The sequence below is a fragment of the Patagioenas fasciata genome, chromosome 3, assembly GCF_037038585.1.
Source record: "Patagioenas fasciata isolate bPatFas1 chromosome 3, bPatFas1.hap1, whole genome shotgun sequence".
In the NCBI taxonomy this organism is placed as follows: Eukaryota; Metazoa; Chordata; class Aves; order Columbiformes; family Columbidae; genus Patagioenas; species Patagioenas fasciata.
The window spans coordinates 84,115,686-84,139,675 of NC_092522.1; the positions used below are offsets into that span (position 1 = coordinate 84,115,686).

Here is a 23,990-nt window from a genome sequence, read left to right on the forward strand (position 1 = left end):
GGCCCTGCAGCCCATGCAGGGCAACAATCAGATTTTGAAAGTGTAAATGGCCTGTTTGGAGAGCTGGCACTCAGATGCTGATTTACAGGAAATCAAAGGAATTAAAACAAAATATCCTGATGCAGAGCCTATGCAGATCCTGTGCAGTTAAGAGAAAAGTACTGCCTGGGTTTAGGCTTGCTTGGTGTGCAGAGGGAGGTATTGGTAGTACTCAAGTTAGTGTGCCAGGCAAAGACTGCAGCTGCAGCTCTGCTCTGTCCAACAAGAGCGAGAAAGCTCAGGGGAAAAATAAACACACACAAAAACCCACACCACCACCACCACCACCACCACCACCGAAAACCAAAACCAAAACAAAACAAAAAAAAACCACACAAAAACAAAACCAAACAAAAAACAAAACCAAAAAAAAAAAACAAACACAAAACCACCACACCTTTCTGAACTGAAAATTACTGGAAATGGAGGGGTGATGTTCCACAGTTCACTGCCCAGCTGGAGACAGAAATGGTGATAAAGTTCACCCCCTGTATCACTAACCAGAACCTTAGAAGTTAAATGAAGTTAAATGATGCATTTGATTTGGAAAGGCTGCCCACTGGATAAAGTCAAACCGGTTCCTGTCCAGCAGCGCAGGCAATTGCCGCGGCATAACCTGCACGTAGCATTTGCATGAGTGGCAGCAGGAATTTCGTAGGTCTGCTCAGATAGCACGGCGGCAGGGAACAGATCAGTAGGTAAAGCAGAGAAGTGCAGAGTGCCCGTAAATCATAAATAAAGATTTAATTACATGCTTGGTTACTATTTACAAACATTGAAGTTGTCTTTAGATATGTAAATAAAAGACAGAAATAAGAGACAGGGGCTGCAGTAGCCAAGCAAAGCCAAAATATAACAGGTTAGAGTATTTATTGTGAACTGGCATATGCCTGGAGTATGGAACGGAGAGACACTATATCAACTGCAAGAATAAATAAATAAATATTGACATTGTTCTACACCTGTTTAGCCTCTGGAGACCGGTGATTTGTGGGACCATATGTTGGACAAAATGAGACTGTTCGTTGATAATTGTAAATGTGGTGACCCCTCACAAACTGGATATTAAAAATATTAAGTAAATTGCACATTTTAATTATACAGTAAAGAGGCTGTTCTCCACCATTAAAAGACTGCAGCTGTCAGGAGGCTTTGATCATATGACAGAAGGTAACATTTGTTTGATAGTAGACCTTGGTAAATGACACCCCAAATGATCTTTAGATTCTCAGAATAACACATTCAGTTCAGACTTGAGTTTAACCATGAGGGTTTGGTGTCTTTCAGCTAAGACAATTTTTATCTGTTCCTCATATACTACAGGGCTTGTTTGGTTTTTTTTTTATTTTTGTTTTAATCTGCTTCGCAGTATTTAAATTTCAAATGAAGTATTATTAAATGAGAAACCGTAAACTATGAGAGTTTGGGTGGGAAGTCAACACATTTGTTATTCTTTTTGCTAAAGGTATTGAGAGAGTTGCATAATTATCATAGTATTATATCATCTTTGTCAACATAAACACAAGTTTCTATCAGCTTCGAAAGTGCCATTGCTGAACAATTGAACACGCAGACTCCAAAGACGAGCAGCCCAGGAGGAGCTGAGAGCAGTCATGATGCCTGACAAAGTTGCATAAGGAAACAAAATAGAGACAGGTAGCAAGTAGTCACCAGCAGAAATGCCAGATGTTCTCCTATATGTTTCCGCATCTGAGGCAGAGCAGAGAAACCACAGACAGTTTTTATAGCTTCCTTCCTGCCTACCGTGATCTGACTTTAAGACAAATGTGTGAAGATAAAGCAGCGGCCTGTGTGGATTGATTCTTCTCGCTGATCCATATAACCCTTCTATAACAGGGTTAGATATCTTTTTTTCATCCTCTGCTTCTGTTTTTACGAAGTGCACATTCCTTGTCTCACATGGTGCCGATCCTGTGGTGAGGCACTTGCAGAGTCTGAAGGTTGGGGCACGTGAAATAAGGAGCTGGAAGGAAGCACGCTGCGATGCCGTTGGAAGCAAAGGGGAGCGTAGGCCCGTAGAACACTTCTTCCTTCCCTTCCTTGCTAACGTCCAGCACCTGCAGGTCAAGGCATATAAAATATTTCAGGGATCACAGAAGAAAGCCAAAACAAATTTACTGGCACACACCACATATACGTACTATGAACTCCAGCAGAATGGTAATTTCAGATCACTTTTAGATTGTATTTATGGATCTGGTGATTTATTGCTGTCCTTGTCACCCAAATCTTAGCCCAGCACAGGCACTTGATAGCAGACGGTGACATTGGATGCTGCTTCCTGGCAGCTGAACATGCAACCGCGCAAGCAGGTTACTCTGCACAAAGTATGAATCACAGAATCACCTGTCAGCTTGATATATAGGGAGCAAGGGAGCTCTATCAAAGTTGGAAAGGCCAAATAAATGAATGACTTAAAGAAAATGAAGATATATGGAAAAAGTGGATATTTTTTTCCTTCCAAAGGAGAGGGCAACCTCAAATTTACTGAATTTGAAGATAAAAGGGCTAGTTTTACTGGTTAAATCCAGGCACACTGCCAACAACTGAGAAGGGGCAGCACACACAACTCTGCCAAAGCACTCGTACTTCTTGTCTCTTTAATGCAGGGACTGTCTTGGGCAGGCTGCCAGTTCACAATCAGTTTGGGGACATGGACAAATGTCCATTTAAGAAAGCAAGATCCCAGGATCATTTTCACTTGTCACTAAGCAGTATCTAAACCCAGGTGCAATACTGCAAAGTACCTGCTGATTATAAATGCCTCTGTTGGTGGAGTACAGCCATCGCCTTGATGTTGTGCTGTTGCTCCATCTGCATGTCAGCTCATAAAGCCAGTTTGAATTAATTTTTCCAATAACAATTTTTAGGTATTCAACTATTAGTAAAACAAAATTATATTATGACTAGAACATGGTTTTAACTCCTTATCTTGCATGATCTATTCTTTACAAACTCATGCTAGTAAGTGTTCATTCTAGGACCAGCAGCTTGACATGTAATCCATTCCCTTCTTATGTGAAGTCTAACTTCTAGCCTTGTGGGACAGTTTGGAGGTTAAATCCTAAAATCCTTAGTTGGAAGCTAATGAAAATGTTATTTATCAACAATGCTGCAGAAACTGAGATGTAAACAAGAATTTCTGTCTCTAAATGCCCAGCTACTCACAAATGGTTGTGATGCAAGAAAAATGCAGAAAGATAAGAATTCCTAATTTCTGTACATGAATATCTGAAAGCCATGGATCTGCAGGCAAGCTGCTCTTAAACAAGATGGGAGAGCAGGAGAGTTGGTCAGACAAACTATTGCCTACAGCAGGGATCAAAAACCTCCCATTCAAGCTTTGAAGCAGTAAGCGCTAGGGCAGGCTGCAGGCTGACTGAACTTCGTCAAAGAACAACTCGTTAACTCTGGCTGCTCTTCAGAAAGACAACATGGAGAGAAAAAAATCCGCCATGAGATGGGCTGAAAAATTGTTAGCCCATGCTCCATCATCCATTTCTGCCACTCTTTTACTTTGGACTTGATTGTGTAACCTGAGAATATATACCCACTATTTCACCCAAACCTTGCCAAAGGAGAGGCTCCTCAACTCTGTTTTACTAGCATATCTGAAGAAGAATTACATCTAATGGCTCATCTGGAAATATTTTTAATATCCATTACATTTCCTCTCCATGTTTATGCAGGTTCAGTGGCTACATAAGAAACATCCTTAATCTCCCCACTTCACATGCATTTTGCTTTTTGAATAACCTCTGTGCAAAATGAATCCTTGCAAAATTGTGGGGAAAAGAAATTAAAAGAAACCTAAATCACTCACCTGGATACATGCCAAAGGCTCATTTGTCCAAATCGAATAGCCGCCAACTAAATATATTCTACCATTGTGGACCGCGACTCCAGACTCATTTTGACCTAAAGCAAAAAAAAGGAAATAAAACCACTTTCAGAGTATAATTAACCCTTTTAACACCTGTGCTGGTTTGACTGAAAATGAGTTAAGTTCCTTCATGCAGTTAGAAACCTTTCTTTTTGATAGCTAGCACAGTCATTATTTGGACTTAGTTTGAGAACAAGAAAATAACACTCTGGGACAGAGTTAGAGTTTTCAATTGCTCTGTTCTGAGAGCCAAGGACATTCTGAGTGCTCTGTCCACAGGTGTGAGGGAGCTGGGAAGGGGGGCATGGATGGGGCAGAGTTTGACTGACATCCAGACTGATCAATAAGAGTATTCCATCCCATTAGCATCACGCTTCATATTTAAGGAGAGACATGATCTTCTGGTTAGTTCTTTTTTTATTTTTCGGGGCTGGGACAAAGACCTGTTGGGGGAGTTCTGTTTGGGATTTCCATTAGTTCAGCCTTTTGTCATCCTGCCATTTTGCAGAGGCCTCTGGGCCTTTGTGCCTTTTTCTCTCTTCTCTCTCCAGGATCAGCTCTTTGGGACCAGGTGCTGCTGCCTGGGACTGGCTGCTCAGTGCAAAAGGAGTTTGTGAGGAATTGCATTGAGTATATCTTATTTTGCATTCTATTTCCATTTAAATATATTATTCTTAGTAGTGCATTAGTGCTATTTTGTTATTGTGCTGATTCCATATCTAGAAATATTGCACTTTTCAGTGCTTGAGATTATCTGGGATTATAATAAACTGTGTTTATTTCAATCCAAATTGCTTCCTTTTCAATTCTCTCCCCTATTTGGGGGTAGTGGGGGCAGTGAGTGAGTGGCTATCATGGTTATATTGCTAGTTCAGGTTAAACCACACCGAATGTTGGAGTTCTGTAGTACGATGCAAATGCACCTGGCCATAGGTTGACTGTTTCCAAATTCACAACGGGCAACAGTGAACAAAGGCTGTTCTCTGCTCTGTGTGGGAGCCCCATACGCTACTATCCAGAGAGATACCCCAGATGAGCAATAAACTGAAGCTGTGCAGGGAACCATCTGGTCTCTCCTCAATGGCACAGGTTTTTTTACATGTGTATTTCATAGGTAATAGGCTCCTCACCTGCCTCTCAGCTACTGTCACACATCAACATCCAACAGACACCTAGGCCAAGAAAGCTGAAGGCCCCTCATATTCTGTTCACACCTGTTCACTCCCCTGTTCCTTCAGGTACAAAGATGCCAAAAACTGCAGAAGCTGCTGAGGAAGGTCATTCTTATAGCAATGGTCTCCTGAATTAGTTTGGAAGTTTTGAAAGATAAATACAGCTTTAAAACAATCCACACTACATGGTGCAACACGCACATTTACCATCAGTTGCAGAGGCACAAAGAACAGCTTAGGTGGCTTCTCAAGGTGCAGGTTGTGCAAACAACCCACCAGATGGTATCTGAGGAGAGGCTACTATCTCACAGCATGCAGTGGTATTAGGGGCAGCTCCAGAACAAGGGTGTCTGCAGTGCCACTGCTCTTGCAGTTGCAAATCAGATCGTGTCCTTTTCTAAGGATGTAATATCCTCCAGATAATAAAATAATTAAGAGCAAAAGCGATGTGAAAAACTAGTTCTGATTGACAATGTGTAACTCCTCCTTTTTAATCCGTGCATCTCTCCCCAGTGTCCATGACATAATCCAATGACCTGACTCCAAAAGCAAGCAGCTCTTCTCCAGACCCCAGAGCTTAAGAAACACAGTGCAATCTCTTAAAGAACAAAGTTGTTACTAGAGCAGCTTTTAAACCTATCAGGAGGAAAATGACATAAGGTGACTGTCTTATTTGTCAGACATTCATTTCATGGCGTTTCTATCTATTCTGGGCTTCTAGTTAAGCTTGTCCATCCTTTCTTTCCTTTGGAGTGGTGGACCTCAGAAATCAATGCAACACCAAATGGAAACAGATCGGGAGGTGGTATATCTGGGAATTGTACCAGGTGGTGGTGGAATCTCGTGGACTGGGTGGCAGGGACAGTGGGTTGCAGGGCTTTGCAAGTTGCTACTCTAACATTTCTTTATAGTTATGATCAAGAAGAACTTTAGAGATCCTGTAGCTAACTGAGCTGCTCAGCTCATCCCTACTTGACAGAATTATGACAAAGACACTTCCTTTTGGGTAATTTTTTAAGAAGATATTGTTTAGAAATAAGTGACAGTTAATGGATTTCTATGAAAGCTTTGCCCCAGAACAGCAGCAGAAAGCACTTCAAAATGATGTTATCATGTACACTCAAATGGGGAGCTAAATCTACCACTGCAGGCAAGCTTTTGGAGAATCAAAAATAAGTACTGGTAATACTGTGACAAATTATTTTTGATTGCTTAATTATATTACATTTACGTGCACCTGCTTAAAAATTTAGTCTACAATGTCCTAAAACAAATGTTCCATAGAACACTGAATGCCAGACCAGTAATGAAAAGTGTCTCATTGTCCAATGATGTTCCCTAAATTGGAAGCAACTGCAGCAAAGCCATGGAGTTCCATGTACTAAAGGCATCTAAAGGGAAAGGAGCTGATATTTTAACAGTAGCAAGTTTCACCTTTCGGGGTACAATACTCACCTGTCAACATGTTGAAGCTGCACCGCGTCCACTGGTCAGCATCTATGCTGTAGGAGTCTATGTGCCGAACCAGGATCCGATCGTTGTTGTAGTCGAGATCGTTCCCACCCAACACGTAGAGTTTCCTTTGGACGGCAGCCATGGAGTGATACACTCTCCTCTGCAACATCGGGCTACGGCTTAACCACTTATTCTGGAAAGGGAAAGAAAGAAAGAATTTGCCTCAGCACTGCTCAAAGACATACTTGTATTAGTAGTACAAGAATAGTAGCATGTCACTGCTGATCTCCTTACCCTTGGCCAGGAATCACGAGGGTATACACTTGTGTTGTTTCTATGTTAAACATATGTGTTGGTTATAACATTGACTAGACATATTGGTTTGTCAACATGTGGTTTATAGTTTAAGTTCATTAATTTAATAGTATTTCTTGCTCTGTATTTTTTTCTGTTTAGCTCATCAGTTTTCAAGGCTTTTTTCTTTTTTAGAATTCAGTAGCAAACTCTCCTTAAGCAGGACTTATTAGATGTCTCCTTTGTATACAGCACTAAAATTATCTGTACCAACTAGCTCTGTTATGAGAGAAGAGAGATTCTTTCTACCTTTCATTATTCAGAAGATTATTTGATCTTCTCCTTAGGGAATGAAGCAACAGGGAAAAATAATTTCCTAAAGAAATTCATGTATTTAGTTTAATGCTGGCCCTTTACTTGTGGGCACTTAAAAAGTAACTCCCTTTTGCATATTTTTCTTCCTGGTTAACAATATTCAAGAATTATACCTGTTCAGAGAAGGGGCAAGAGGACGCAGAAGAGGAGGGATTAAAGCACAGGATTTTAAATGTAAGAAAATAATTGCTTGTGTTATGCTCACCAAATCAAACAACCTGGCAACGGACGAGACTAATTTATTTAAGTGAAGGAAGTTAAAATCTGTGAGGAAATCCTTTGCATTACACATGCTACTGTTTGTGATAACTCAAGAGCCTTTAATACGACTGCCTTTTAACCTCTGCAATATATAGCTATACATTCCGGTGTGTAATAGTTGAATATTAGGCATTAATGTTTGCATTAGTAGTCCAGTCTCTTAACGCCAGACTATAGACACCATCTGCTTTGCAAAGCCTGCCTGCATCCCCTGATTATATCTTTAGCTTCCTCCGCTGCAGTGCCTGCCAGGTGAGCCACAAAGCGCCGCAAAGGCAAAGAAACGGAGGGGCCTGGCGGGGTCATTTCTAATAAGCCGGCGTGTGAATACTAATCAGTGGTGGGGAAGCAGAGGTCACCCCGGCCGGCTTGTTGGCAGGTAGCTGTGTGCTCTCTGGCAGATGGCAGGCATTATCGACTCGCCACAAAGGCCTCGCGCAGAAGCAAGCGCCGGGGCTGAATGATGGAGTTATTGAGATTCTGGGCGAGATGCAAGCAGATGTGATGGTTTCCAGTACCCACCGTAAACAATATGCCAGCAGAATTTTTAAAAAGAGCTTGTGTGTACAAACACGAAGCAGATCTCATTTGAAGAATGTGTGCACGCTTCCTCGGTAACTCTTTCCACGCCGGGTCTCTCGCCATCGGCATGGCACCCCGAAGTAGCCCTGACACTGGTATTTTGAGGCGCAACTTTCACATCAGCAAGAATCGAAGTGAAAGATACGCAGAGACACAATATCTAAATATATGTCCCACTCATAAGCAAAATAAGGTTGCTGCCTGTAACTCCTACTTGGATTTAGGATAGAATCAGCATTTGTATAATCAATGCATAAAACTGAACCTCAAAAAGAAAGAGGCAGGTGTGTCATTGCCCCCTCTCTGCTTCAGGAACCGTATAAGCTACGCTTTAAAAAGTCAGTGGGAACCACACAGAAGTATGTCCTGGCACATTTTGGTTCCAAATACAGCAATCAAAGCCCCTATCCTACAATCAGATAAGTCAATACTCTTCCATATGGGTGTAAATCAGGCTATGCAACTGATTGCAAGCTCAGGACCTCTAATTCCTAATACAAGCAAGAGGGTATAACCATGCCCTAACCCTCTGAAATGGTTCCTGAGCCATGCTAACCTAATCAAAACACATACATAATGTATGAAATAATCCCTAAAAGTTATTTTAGGTGCTTGGGTAATGAAATGATAAGCATCCTTGCAGAATAAGTCATGGCCAGGTAGTACAGTTCTAAAAGTATGCAGAAAACAAAAAGCTCATATATGCAATTCAAAGCAGAAATGCCAATGACAAGAAGCAGTTTTGTCACACTGACTTTGAGTACACATTGCCCTGGGCTACTGAATTACAAAAAAAAAAAAAAAAAAAGAACAAGCAAAATAAATACCAATAAATACAGGGGATTTAAAGCACATTTCTGCATTTAATCTAGATGTTTCTAACACCTACAGGCTTAAAAAAACATAATAAAAAGTCAGGGTCTCCATTACTCTGTTAAATTCACACATCAGTAAGAAGTGAATTTAAAAGACCACTAACTAAACGGTCAGCATTTTTAGACTTACAAAGTCATTGTTTGTATCTGCTAAGAGACCTGTTTGAAGCGAAACGTATGAGAAAAACACAGAACACAGATACCCACCTGCTTAGGATCATAGACCATGAGCCTGTTTTGATACTGTGCGGTATTTGTGACTCCTCCTATAAAAGAGTTTATAGAGATTACATTTTTTCACATAAGCAAAACCAGGACCAAGATAAGGCACGGCAAAATAAAAAATTCTGGGTTCATTTGCCGGCACAATTATATTGCATACCATGACTTATGCTTACATTCCACTACAGTTTTTATTCTGGTTACAAGGTAATAAGTAGCACATTAGTCAAACATCTAGAAACACAAAATAGCAACAACACTCCCCCCCCAAATACTTCCTTTGTAAAGCTAATTTTATGGGCTAAAACCAAGATAAAAACTGATCTGTTTATAAATGACTGTGCATTCAGCCGTCATCAGGACACAGAGATAAAACCTGTGTCCCTGTTGGAAGGAGCGTGCGGTGTGTGACAGGGTTTGAAGAAGGAGGGGGTGGGCTGGCAGCAGAGAGAAGGAAGAGGTCAAGAGGAGCTCTGCCTCACCAGAAGCGTGACCTGGGACACCACTGCCAGCTGGAAAGCACAGCACAACCCTGCGCAACTGCAGTCACCTCCATGTTTGAAGGCAATTCTGTATTCAGTCTGTATTACAGAGAGAACATCTCCTGGTTTGGTTGTAGACTTATGTTGGGAGGTTCCTCCATAGTGACCAGAAATAACTCTATCATTTATCTTTAGAAAATGAGGTGTAAAGCACCTCAGAAAAGCCTGGAATAGAGTCTGACCAAAGTAGATGCCGCAAGCCAACTACTTATCTCAACAGAGCATATGTTTAATTCCCAATCATCCTGTACTCTATTGGTTTTAAATGGCAAATCTCACTGAGTAAACTGGTGGAAAAAAACCTTGCATCTCAAGTCTGTAATCTTACCAGCATAACCACATGCTTGAGTGAGCTCAAGCCTCCTGGGGATGTGGTGTCACTGCAGCATTGCCACACATCCCAGTCCTCCCTGTCACCACCCATGTCCCACGGGAAGATGGGACCAGAAATAACACCTGCAATCTGCCCCTCACCTTTCACCCCACCAGAAGGTCTGGACATCACTAGGGCACACCAGTGGAACTCACAGTGACACACAAACATTTTATATTACAGTTTCAACAGCACGTGCCAATGACAGACAAACTCCCTAGCAATGACAGGAAGGAATTTTATCTGTCATTACATATGTTGATGCCTAATTTTTTGTGAGGATATCCTCCATTTCAGACAGAGCAGTGGCAGAGCTGCTTCATTCCTGCCAGCTGAGCTATGGCCCAGTCCTACTATGGCCATTGAGTTTTTTCTTCTATCCTCCAGCAGCCTTAACATGGGTCTGTACTGGGGAATCATCATTTTGCCAGCCTCCAGCTGCACCGGGCACAAAACTTTGGTTCAGAGCCACAACGTGAATTCGAAGTGACTCTCCCACCTCTCACATATCATTTCAGGCTGCAGGCTGGTACTGGTGTGCACTCAAGTTAAACCAGAAGCTCTGCTCCAGATGTGCACCAGCTGCACTCCAGTTTCTAACGGGTCATAATGGTGTGCAATGATGACTGGTCTTTCAGATGGCTTTGTACCAGCTGAGTACCAAGAACATTTGGTCCAGAGAACCAGAAGGAATCTAATCCAAAGCAAAAAATGTGAACTGTACATGGAGTAGATACAGAAACTTTGGTGTCAAAGTTTTATCTGCTGATCTGCTTCTCCTGGGTTGAATCACTGGCTAACATAAATGTACCACCTCTGGTCATTCCATATAACTCCAGTGAGGCCAAGAATCAGATGAATGGATAGCAGAAACTATGGACAAATCTATTCAAGAGTCTTGTCTTCAGCCACGGTAGCAGGGAGGAGTAACACTGGGTTTTGGGTGCATCTCTGCAAGCACCAGCCAGTTACTGGGGCCCCTGCACATGGACGGTAGCACAAGCACCCAGCTCAGAGACGCTTACAGGTGACAAGAAAGCTGAGAGGAGATATAGCCTTTCCAAACTGTTTCCATTCCACTGTGCCACACGCTGCCCATGACAGCACCTGTGAAGTCCACACGCAAGGACACGCATTGGAAAGCAAGGACTGTTCCCACATCTAATCTCACAATCTATTATTTGTCTCCACGCTGTTGTGCAGCCTTCACAGTGTTAGTGGCCATCAACAACACACACCAAACAACATTTTCTATTTTCTTTTACATAGTTATTTTTACTCCTAGCATAACATTTAAAAATAAGATGTCAGATTAGTGTTTTGAAAAATAAAAATCATAGTTATTTGGATGATTACCTCCAGAATGTTAAACTACAGGAGATTAATTGGAAACACAATGCTGGGTCATGTATTTCCGTTCAGAAAGGACACCTTAATTTGGGGCGAAAGATACGGAGGAAGAAGAAAAGAAGCGGTTTGCTTCCTCGTAAAATAATGAAATAATAAAATAAACGAAATTATGTTCCTCTCTTCACAAAGAGCCCCTCACATCAAGTACATAGCTTACATATTTCCCCCTGCGATATTGCTCATCTGTGGTGTTTTATCATTATATTCCCTTCACATACCGCTCTTCACTTTTAGATTAATCTGCCAAAATGAGATGCTAAGGATTTGCATACAGATTTGACTACACAAAAATAGATCTGGAATTAATAACAGTCTCTATATGTTTTAATTTCTTCTAGACTGGAGTACCCTTGCCTCCAGCAGTATTCTTGGCTTTGAAAGTCATCAAGCTGATTTGTCTGCTCTTAGGTTATGATGCCACATGCTGCTACACTGTCCCCTGCAATCAAAGTGCTCACAGAGATAGATTCCATGCCTTCCCCTAACAAGTATATTTTATAGATTGGCAGTTTTGATCTCCCCTCCCCAGGGGGATAATCTGCATCTTAACAGGTTTCTATAGATACATCTGTCATTAAATATGCCATCTTATATCTGCATCAATTTTCAAACTCCAGTTCCTTCTAACTTTGAAGTGCTATTGCAAAAGTTTAAAATTTTCTGCCAAAATTCAAATTTAACAAGTCTGCAATGTCCTCTTGAACTATTTTTTTTTAACAATTCTCCAGGCAGCTGAGAAAGGGCAAAGAAGAGCAATATGTTTCTTAAAGAAATAGGAAAAGGAAAAAAAGGTTAAACAGTACTAAAAATACATACTTTCTTCGAAAAAATTGGGTAGTTCTGAGATAATTTCTTAAACTTCTCTGCAGTGCTTTCTATGGGAAAAGGAGGAGAAAGGCAGGGAGACATCGTAACTACACTTGAAAAGAAGTATTTAAAAATACAAACCGTGCTATTAAATTTGATGCCGAGCAATAGCAGCCAATCTGGTAATAACCCATCAATTAAGGAAAGAAAAACAAAAAAAACATCTGGCTGGGTAAATGACAGAAAATTTACAGGTTGGCTGGCTCTCGCTGGGTTTTAATAACTGAGAGTAATGATTGCACTGCTTTGACATGAGCAGCTTGCTTGGAGGACTGGAGTTCCTGGAAGGCCAGGAGCACCGTCAGGACAAGCCTGTGTGTTTCTTGCTCTTACAGCATCCAGCCCACAGGCTTAAAGTGTTTTTGCACTGCCACAGCTGCTCTCTCCCTTGCAGTCTGTAAATCCCACTTTGTAAGCCCTCCAAGACCCGTAACTTCCCAACTCATGCAACAGTGCCCCTCTACACAGAGATGTTGCTGCAGGAGTCCGAGACTCGCCTCATCCAGCCATTCCCCACACATGGGGAATATTTTGGGTTGTTACAGTCCTGCAAACAGTCCACAAACTGCACTGAAAAGCACCTTCAATGAACACGCTTCCAAGAAGAGAAGGGTGGGAGGCAATAGATTCAACACCTTTTTCTCCCAATTGAAAATTTATAATCCATATTTATAATGTGTCCTGGTGAGACCTCCATATGACGTGAGAAATCTAATCGAATCCAAATCCCCCAGAAAAATCTCACAGCTCTCTCGGAAGTCCCCAAGCGCTAGGCTGAACGCATGAATCCAGGTTTGCTCGGAGACGTGTAAAACTACATGTTGGCAAAGAGCTCCCATGTGTATTCCTTCCAGCAAACCGCGGGAATATACAGCAACTCATGACACATGCCCCAAGGTGCTCTGTTATTTTAAACCAGAAATTTCTCCTCTCTTACATGTCTGTGTGTTAAACACAAGATAATCCTTCCTCAACATGCAAAGCCCATTGCTTTTTACTTGAGCCAGCCCCAGCGCAGTGAGGACAGCTGATGGGAAGCATATTCTCCCACTTCAATGAGCGTCCTGGGCAACACCACCAGCAGCTCTAATTAACACTCTCCCAACCCAGATGCAATCCAGCTGCAAATCAGAGGGACATAAATCCTAGTTTGTCCATATGTCCATTCTTGAAAGGTGCGAGATCCATTTTCTTCATTCAAATATAATAATAATAAAGAAACACTGTTCCCTATGCAGACTAAGACTGGGTAACTGAGGCAATTTTTACGTACTTGTTAAGCTCCCAGTCCTGGTAATTTCTCTACCAGGCACACGACAAAACTTGATTTGGTTAGATACCATGTATTTCTATTCATTGCAGATCTGCTTTTCATTAAAAATTGTACAGGCATTTACTAAGAAAAAAAAATTCTTCTCACAACAAACAACATATTGATACTAAGGTAACAACAGTTTTTCTCCAAACCATTTGCTAATTCAGAATAATTCTCAAAGATATGTGATCTCCATCAATTCCTTGGTCAAAATCTCCACCATTAGAGGAAAAATAATAATAAAACCCCCAGAATCTCAAATCTTCAAGAAAAAAGCTGTTAAATACAAAGCAACTATACAGGGTTGCCTTGTTTCCCCTCCACCTCCCAAGCTGAGTTTCCACGTGCATGTCAAGATGTGATTTTTAGCTGACACACTTAAGGTCAGGCAAGTTGGACCTCTGCGAAACAACAGCATAATACTTCCCTTTAGAGAAGACTTTTCATGTGCTAATCTCTGGAGCACTTGAGGAGCCTCCTTATTCCCAGCTGCGGGTGCAGGAACGGCTCAGAGCTGAACCGCCTGGCAGAGGTTCTCTGCCCCTCTCCGGCCCCACCGGCACTACACATATAGGGAAGGAGAAAGGTTAACATATATAGAAAAGCAGGTCTCCAGATTTGCACGTGTGCACCATGGAGGATGCAGGCGAATGGGCATGGTTCAAGTCCTCACTCCTACAGAAAATATTTCCTTGCTTTTATAGGGAACAATTGTTAGTAACATAGAACTCCAGAGGGTTTGGTACATTTTGTTTCTCTTTCACTTTTCAAGCATGTGGCATGCAATTTGTCTGTGAAACAGGTCATGGTGTCAGTTGTTAACCGGGGCCTGTAAGATCCATCTTACTATAAAATTTTAAAACCATCTGCCCGATGCTGTTCTGTCAATACAGAGAACTTATTTTAATGAATTCTCATCTTCTTTTTAAAACAAGAAAACTAAATAAAATGTGAGCTGTGAATTATTTTTTTTTTACATATGAGAAAAAAATAATGACACAAATATGAAAACATGTTCTGCAATACATGGAGCTCAGAAAACTTGAGAGCTGAACCCACTTGTGCTGACCATAGAGTCCAACTGCTTCCAGGGTGCAGAAGGCTCCCTGTACACCTTCTGGCAGGCTAAAATCCCCAAAGGGTTGGTGGCAGCTTGGGGGTCCCTCTGTCACCTGAAACACTGTCCACTCATCTCCTACTGCCAGCATATGCTTACGTTTATACAGCATTTTCTTTGGCACATTTCCTTCCCTTGCTGCCTTTGCTGTGATTTTATGCTCTATTATTTTTGATTCCTTCTCATATTTGTCTCAAAGGAGCAGCAAAGTAAAGCTGAAAATGAATCCAAATAATAACAGAAACCCCTTAAGTCTAGTCAGCTTTTGATTAGCAAAGCCTGTAGAAGACAAGGGGCTGTAGCAGAGGCACTGATACTTTGGCTATAAATTAAATGGTCTGTGTGCAGGTCATGTTTTGATGACTTGCTTCACAAATACAAGGGCTAGAAACTTATATTATCACTATTTAATTTATTCACTTACTAAAAAACTGGGCACATTTTCATGGTTACCTTGCCAGCTGGTAGTAGCAGACTGACTTTGAGAGCTCTTGTTGATGACCTGTATTTCCCAGAAAAATCAGCAGCGATACAGCTCAAAAACAACCCTAACACAGACTAATTTTTTAATTACCTAATTTTAGGCCACATACTTCAAAATTAGGTTCCCTCCTGCATTACTGATTACTCTTATGCTAACACCTTCCATTTGATGATGAACAGTGGATTTTTTGAGCAGGGACTACTGATATTTTTGGAACAATTAAACATCTCTCTCTACTATTCCCCTGCCCCTGAATATACACGCATTCAGTGAGCTACATTCTGGCCCTAAGCAATTAATTAATAGAATGCTAGCTACAGTTATTGCATCTCCATCTACTTTTATTTATATAATAGCTCTATTCAATACACAGAACCCAGTTTTCAATCTGTGAGTATATAATTCAGATCAATACTCTACTGAAGTATAGCACAGAATGCTCTCGTAATTCATAATAACCTGTCTGAATCTAACAACTTAAAACTGCTAAGCATTTTCTCAAAAACTATACAAAATACAACCAAAAAGTCTCGTCTATCTTACTCCAATGCCAAAACATTGCTCCTTACTGTGACTTTACAACAAAGATATGTTGGTACCATTTTCAAATATAAATGAAACAATATTAATAAAATATTCTTGTTGTTTTGCCCAGTTTTAAAGAGTTCATCTAACAGGCTTTCACTTACCTCTTCCCCTGATTCAACAGCTGTATTAGAAACATATCCTTGAACAGAATATCACACTGCTTCATTATATATATGCTGATAGTATTTAAACACACAGGCAGGTATGCATTTCACTTACGTAACTAAGCACATTAATTAATCCTCAGCATAATTTTCCCTTTCTGAGAATAGTCACACATTTAACTTAAAGATCTCTACCAAATACTTCCCTGTGGTTTTTTGGTGTGGTTTTTTGGTTTTTTTTGGTTGGTTATTTCCCCCCCACCCAAAAGAAAAAGAATTTAAGAAAAAATATTACTTTTTGCATGTACTGGAGCAGGGACCACACTCTGATGGATGTTTCTAGTGCTCGTTCCATGATTTTGTACAAATATGTCAAACACAATTTCCTAAAAAGCTCTATTTTCGATAAACAGACTGTCAAATGTAAACCGCAAGATGAGGGGAAAAAAAAATAAAATAAAAACCAAGACATAGCAGTAGTAGCATCCACATATTTGAATTCCTCATCACAGACACGCATCTCTTTCCACTGATAAAATAGGAAAGGTAGTAAATAAACAGGGAAATGCTCTGAACACACTCAGCGGGTACCCTGAAGCAGAAATCCTGTTTGTACACTGTATCTGGGTCTCAAAGCACACTTCAGGATTAACACACAGCACAAACTCTTGTACAAGACTCTCTTGATGCCCGCTGTTGAACAAAGTGACCCAAAGCACCTGCCAGGGACCTAGGTGATTGCCTGTGTTCTATCATGCTTTTAATTCCAAAGCCATTCAAATTCATGATTTTAGTGTATATCTATAAAAATAGATACCTGCTAACTCCCCTGTCAATGCTTGGGAATCCATTCCCAGCAGGCACTTAATCCATATGGGCAAAAAGATATATCTGCAAGGAGCAATGCTAACCTGAATGATATACTTTGAAAAGCACAGCGAAGGCTTAAGTAGCTAACTTAATCTTTCATTCCTATACCATCTTTTCACCAGAGGGATCCCAGACGGTATTAAAATCCCCAGAGGGTGTCTACAGTGAAGATGGCAATCGCTGAACATTTTCTTCAAGGGCTGGCCCCATTTACTCATTAACTTCCTTGATAAATATTACAACTTTATAACCTTGTGGGACACACTCCTTACTAAAAGGTGGATATTTTTCTGTCAAATCTTCTGTAGACAGCATTAACCTTATTCCAAAGTAACTAACACTAGAAAAGTCACTACAAAGACCGATGACACAATGCTCTCAACTCCCATAAATGTGCAGATGTAAAATAAAAAGTGCATCAGACTTAGCTGCAAATGATACATTAAATGAAGATTACAAGGCCTATACTTTCATTTATCTGTGCCATAAAGCTATGATTACATCCAAGCAGTTCTGTGCACTTGTTATGGACAGACAGAGCCACACACTGTTTCTAACAGCATCTTGGCCTGTTACAATATTGTGAAGAGCACATGGGAGCAGTGCATACACCTGCCTTCAAGCCCTGGATCTACACAAGCCAAAACCCACTTATTTCTCCATTTCATTATCAGGAGTAAGGCACAGTGGTACCAGATCATACTACAGAAACTGGGTCTTGCTTTTTGTTTTTGAGAAGCACACAGAATTTGTCATCTGAAATTTATCTAAAAATGCATTAGCATTTTGATTCACTGTGATTTATGAATGGTGAGTAGAGGTAGCATATATGATAGATGCAGCTTTGAAACACAGAGAGATATTTAGCAGACAAAAAAAAAAGTATAATTTATATTGTGCTCTTATACTCCTAATCAGGTTTGATTGTACGCTTCCAGGCTTAAATTCCTTGAAATACCCATCCCCTAAGACAAAAGTTATCCTGATGTATAAATCAAAGAAGTTTTACTAGTTTTGTTTGAGACAGTAGTTTGGTATTTTGTTAGTACCTCAAACTGTGTGAAACGTTTTCTACCTGATATCCAAAGAAGACCATCCACCACATATCCTGCATGGCATGAGAGCGATCGATCAAAGGACTGTACAAAGGTCCACTTGTTCTTCTTGGGGCAGTAGCGTTCCACGGTGGGTAACACTTGACGCAACTCATTTCTCCCCCCAGCTGCATAGAGGTACTCATCCACTGCTCCCAGCACAAAGTGTTCCCGGCAGTTCTTCATCGGAGCTATCTCAGCCCACGAGTTGGTGCGGGGGTCGTAGCGACAGGCAGTTCTCACCGCACAGGAACGCCCCGTGGAGTGCTCTGCCTCTCCACCAGCGACGAAAAGAAAGTCTCCCATGACAGCAACACAGTGGTGGCTTCTCCCGACAGGCATGGGCGCCAGCTCGCTCCAGTTGGCAATCCCTGCGATATGAACGTTCTCTTGATCTACTGGATTGAAGTATCGCAGTTCCTTCACTTTACAGATTTCACGTTTTTTCCCACCAATAATGTAAAGAGTGTCTGACTGGAAGCGAGGTTTTGTCCTTCTGGTTTGCCAAACGGGCTGTGCATAGACGCTCTGATGGTAAGCCAACGCCTCGTTAATCAGCGCTGTCGCAGTTTCACTGGCTTGGACAAGAGGATGTGAAAGAGCTACGGTGTGCAGCGTATCCACGTCCATAAGGCCAAAGCGGACATACTGTAGAAGCTCATCCATGTACTGGTAGTGGCAGTTGTGTTCCAGCCATCTCACAGCCAGCTAAAAGCGGGGGAAGGGAGGGAAAAACAAGACACCAATCATTTGTGTACAATTCTGTCAAAACTGGGTCTTTTGAAAACTGTGCTTGCATTCCAAGAAGAGCTATATACTTGCCTTGATAGTGAAATCAATCAATAGAAAAAGCAGTTATGAACGCATGTGAGTCAACATAAGATATACTTACTAAACCTCCATCTATAATATGCATAAAAGCTTTTTATTGTAACAGTCCCCCTAAAGAATTTCCACAGCATTATCAGGTTGCCATACTGCTATGCAATACTCTTGCTGTGCAAACTGTTAGTGATGCTGTAGGAGACCACGATATACAAGAATCAAGCTGCTGGAGCAATAATATAAATGTAGAGACTGTGTGATCACTGGATACCACAAACACACTAGAAAGAAAAGAAAGATTATGGTTAGATAGATTATTAGAAAGAAATACACTTTCTGCCCTCCACCTTTCATGCTATTTATCACAAAATATTGAAGGAATACAACAAAATACATACTGAAACCTTCAGTATGTTTTCCTTCATTTATTTTAGTCACGAAGAGTAGAGAGGTATGAAGGCACCAGAAATTAAGCCAGAGAAGAGAGAGGCAGAGAAATGGCTCTGCTGGTTTGGGACTGACAGAAAGTGGCTAGACAGACTCTAAAACTGTTCAGCAATTGCAGCTGGCATCAACAGTCAAAATTAAACATAGATGTTAGATTACATAAAGCATATTGAATCCAACTAGATCTAGAAAGAGGCTAGGAAGGGCCTTTCAAGAACGGTCACGTAAGTTGTTCTTGAAAGTCTCCAGTGAAGATACACAAACATCCCTATGCTCAGCTGTCCTCTCAGACAGATTTTCCTTTTACCTACACAGGACTCTAAATCTTTCAACTCACTGCCTCATTTTCCACCTTTGAGTTTAAACTCCAGAGCTCAGGAAGCCCTAGATCAGCCCTTGAAATTAATCCATCCACACAGGTCAAAAAGCAGTCTGCTACCTTCCTTTACTTTTCCACCTGCAATGCATTTTGTTATGTGTGTTGCAGTTTCCTCTTCTCTGAATAAAAAGAGTCTCCCAATCCATCTTTGGCCACCTTTTCTAAACCTCTGTTGCTTAGCTCACAGTTTTCTGTTACTGAAAGGAAATGCCCCTCTTTCTTAATGTTTGCTGCAGAAAACTGGATAAAATCTCCCTCTTAACGCTGTAGTAGTAGCAAATAGATGGGGAGGATCATTTGGCTCATTCAAATCTATCGCATTCTTGTTTGTACATCACTACACGAGACTGTCAGTGCACTATGAGATTGCTGAATCATGTTTAAGCTTATGACTGAGTACTATTTCCACCTCTTTTTTTTTTGCAGAACTTCCACAAAGTGCCGTGCTTCCTCTGCCGTCACTGAACTCTCTACTATTTACTTCGGGTCACTGCTCCAATCCGTTGAAATAATTCTCAGTCCTAACTGTATTTTCAGAAGTGAAGAGCATTCCACCCTCTGATTGTTCAAAACCATAAACCCCATATTATTCTTTCATCCAGGTCATTAAGACAGACATTGACTAGTTCTGGATGAGGACAGACTCCTCTCCTTGACACTTCATTTCATCCTGACAAAAAACTTATGGAGCAGGAGTCTCTAATTAGTAGTATGACAACAACAGTTTATTCTAAAACTCCCATAAGCAATACAGGGCAGGAAATGTCCCATCTAGGAGCTGGTCTGAAAAGCTTCTCTCTTACTCATGGCTTCCATACACACATGGCATACCATGTTTATTCCTGCTTCCATATTACTTCAGAGAGGGAAGATGACAAACTAAAATCACCTTCTTAATTAACATTAATTTGAAACACCTTCTCTGCACACTGCTATTCAACCCCTGTATTGAGTTTCAAAATGTGCATTACCAATATGTGTTTAGACCTGTTAGTAAACAAGGAATTATTTACATATATTTGAAAGTGTTTACAGACTTGAGATCATTGAGCATTTTATTCATGTGTTCTAAATCCACCAAATCCATGTGTTGGGTGTTTCCAGGCAAGTCCCTACTCCATGTCTTAGGCCATATGAATCAAAGCCTTCAGAGGCACTTGGCTCTCATCACTGACTAGACACTTAAAATTCAAGTGGAATTCACGCTATCTTCATCATGGTGAAGATAGTAACTGAATTCATACCAAATGAATGATGTGTGGGTTGCTATATTAAAGGAGAATAGTTTACAAAAAATGAACTCTTATCCGTCATCACTTGCATCCAACAGACTGGTTTCTTCTGCTAATAGTTCATGCCTTCACTCACATCTAAAATGGTGTTCAGGAGGTATCACCTGTGCTATAACAACATACATTACAGACTGTAACATAAACCAGGCCTTGGTAACCACAAGGCTTTTAAAGGAAGTTTAATATTAATGGCTGCTAATATCTCAGAACTTTACCTTTCCTCTTTCCTTTCTTCTCCTCCAACTTGCTCCCAGTAAATACTACATAAGCAAGCAAGCAACACTAAATATATTCATAACTTTCACAGACAAAATATCTGCATTCATTTGTGCATATGTGATGTGTGAGGACCTACAGCAGAGGGGATGGACATCTCCATTACAAGATATTTTCGCTGCTGAATGAAATTTGGCAAAAGCAACTTGGTTCATACAGTTTGGTCTGTACTGAGAGTGTTCCTGGAGTTGCACAAATGTTTCACTGAAACCAATAACACTTAAAGTTTCTCTAAAATCACAGAATTTCTAAACCACAGCAATCGTGCAATGTGATATAAAGATTTTTTGTTGGCACTTACAGGAGGTGTACAATCTACTCCTGGTCCTGAACCCAAACTTCCTCCATCCTTTCCTCCACTATTTCATCCCTACTCATCTGTCCTGCATCTTTATTGATGAAAACTTTTAAATCTTTCCAAACAAAATTTCCAGAATTCCAAACTAACCTCTTTGGGATCCTGATGAAATTTAACAAGGGAAAGTGTAGAGTCCTGCATCTGGGCAGGAACAACCCCAGGTTCCAGTATAGGTTGGGAAATTACATATTAGAGAGGAGTGTAGGGGAAAGGGACCTGGGGGTCCTGGTGGACAACAGGATGACCATGAGCCAGCACTGTGCCCTTGTGGCCAGGAAGGCCAATGGCATCCTCGGGTGTATTACAAGGGGGGTGGTTAGTAGGTCCAGAGAGGTTCTCCTTCCCCTCTACTCTGCCCTGGTGAGACCTCATCTGGAATATTGTGTCCAGTTCTGGGCCTCTCAGTTCAAGAAGGACAGGGAACTGCTGGAGAGGGTCAGCATAGGGCAACAAAGATGATTAAGGGAGTGGAGCATCTCCCTTATGAGGAAAGGCTGAGGGAACTGGGTCTCTTTAGTTTGGAGGAGACTGAAGGGTGACCTTATTAATGTTTATAAATATATAAAGGGTGAGCGCCACGAGGATGGAGCCAGGCTCCGTGTGTGGCAAACAATGATAGGACAACGGGTAATGGGATCAAGCTGGAACACAAGAGGTTCCACTTAAATTTGAGAAAAAATTTCTTCTCAGTGAGGGTGGCAGAGCACTGGAACAGGCTGCCCAGGGAGGTTGTGGAGTCTCCTTCCCTGGAGACATTCAAAACCCGCCTGGACATGTTCCTGTGCAACCTCACCCAGGCGTTCCTGCTCCAGCAGGGGGATTGGACTAGATGATCTTTTGAGGTCCCTTCCAATCCCAAACATACTGTGATACTGTGATCCTCTACATGCTACACCTAAATGTATCTTTGGTCTATGCTGCTTCTACCTTTTCTTTCTGAAGAGCAACTGCATCAGCAATGAGGAGGGTAAGGTGAATCCTAGGCTGTCTTTTCTGTAAGGAGCTACTGGCTCTTACCAGACTCCACACCTGAGGTCAGTTTGCAGTGGAGTGCTGCATTTTGCTGTATTAATTTAGAAATTTATTAATTTAGAAAGCAGAGCTGAGAACGCTACATCACCTGGGTGGCCTGTAAGCATTTGATAATCAGCAGAGAAGCTCTACTGGGCCTTAGGGAGGGAGCTGAGTTCTGGGAATCACAACATGTTTAGAAGCTCCTGTCCAGATCAACTCAAGCTACTGTTGAACACAATTTGACAACAGTGTCCTGTGTGACCCACACCTAATCTGTGGCACTCCAAGGCAAAGCAAAGGTCATATGAGATAGTAGTTTTAATGTTGTAATCTCCTTATCTTGCGTTTGATAACAGTGACTGTTACTTGATTTTTAAATCCCACAAATTCATTTTGGGACACTGCTTAAAACTAATTGCTAGGAATTTAAGCTACAAATGTAGGTATTTATATGTATATTCATAGAACATATTCATCTCCTAAATTGTGACACAGGACTATAGAACAAGTCATATGGTTTTACGGGCACTCACAAACTGAGCCTTAGACTTACACATTTGCCATGCAGGACACATTGTTATAAAGCTCTCTAGCAAAACATGGTGTCTCATACTATAGAAGCATGGAAGAAAATTGAGTTACTTATGTGGGTGAACAGATATTCTAGTAACTGGATTGTTTAGCAGCTATTGGAAGGCCAGAGAGGGAAGAGTTCAGCAGAAAGAAAATCATGTTCCCAGATGTTTTGCTTGTAGTAGAAATAGTCACTGATGGACTGTAATACAGTTCTAAATTTCCTTCAATATAAAGGAGGAAAAACTAACACTCATGAATACATGGCATTTATCAATGCAAGTTTTACTGTCTTTACTCAGGTTTTGTTTAATCCAGACTTAGAAAGCTGATGCCTATGTAGAAACTCCAAAATTACCCCATTTATATACTTATTATAGCACCTATTTTTTAGCCCCTCTTGCAGTAGTGATTAGCGACTATAATCAGTATTGGCAAAATATCAGCTCAAAGCCACTATACACTTTATGACACTGCAAGGAAAGACATTCAGACTTCTCTAAGGAAACACCAATAGAACTTGAATTTACAACTGTGTTTAAAACGCAAACAAGTAAGCAAGCAAAAACAAAGAGACCATCCACAATTTTGAAGTTTAAAATATTTGTATCACTGCTAAATAATTTACAAAAATAAGGAAAGCCTCCTAGTGCCATATAGGTAAATTCTGTTTAAACTGCTAGAAGCTTCTTTTCTATTAATTTTAATGTATGAGCGTGTGAGAAAAGGAAGCTACAGCCTAGTGCCTATATCAACTTTAATAAATAATATATTTTGCCATATTCATCTTCTAAACTAAGTAAATGACAGAAGTAGACCCTCAGAAGGACAGGATTCTCAAACTAGATTAATTCTCTTACTCTAAAGCCTTAACCCAAAGGAT

At 40.9% G+C, this 23,990-nt stretch overlaps 1 protein-coding gene across 10 annotated transcripts in view; it reads right to left on the bottom strand.

The window, feature by feature from the left end:
* Positions 1–758: 758 nt before the first annotated feature.
* Positions 759–23,990, bottom strand: part of KLHL32 (kelch like family member 32) — a 116,255-nt gene continuing 93,023 nt past the window's right edge. For all 10 annotated transcript variants that reach the window (XM_071806732.1, XM_071806733.1, XM_071806724.1 and 7 more), the window contains 5 exons: positions 17,925–18,651; positions 9,165–9,223; positions 6,571–6,763; positions 3,884–3,978; positions 759–2,117 (listed from right to left, as the gene is read on the bottom strand). In XM_071806732.1, the coding sequence (XP_071662833.1) occupies positions 1,956–2,117; positions 3,884–3,978; positions 6,571–6,763; positions 9,165–9,223; positions 17,925–18,651 (1,236 nt within the window). In that variant the 3' untranslated portion in view covers positions 759–1,955. The remainder of the gene's footprint in view (positions 2,118–3,883; positions 3,979–6,570; positions 6,764–9,164; positions 9,224–17,924; positions 18,652–23,990) is intronic.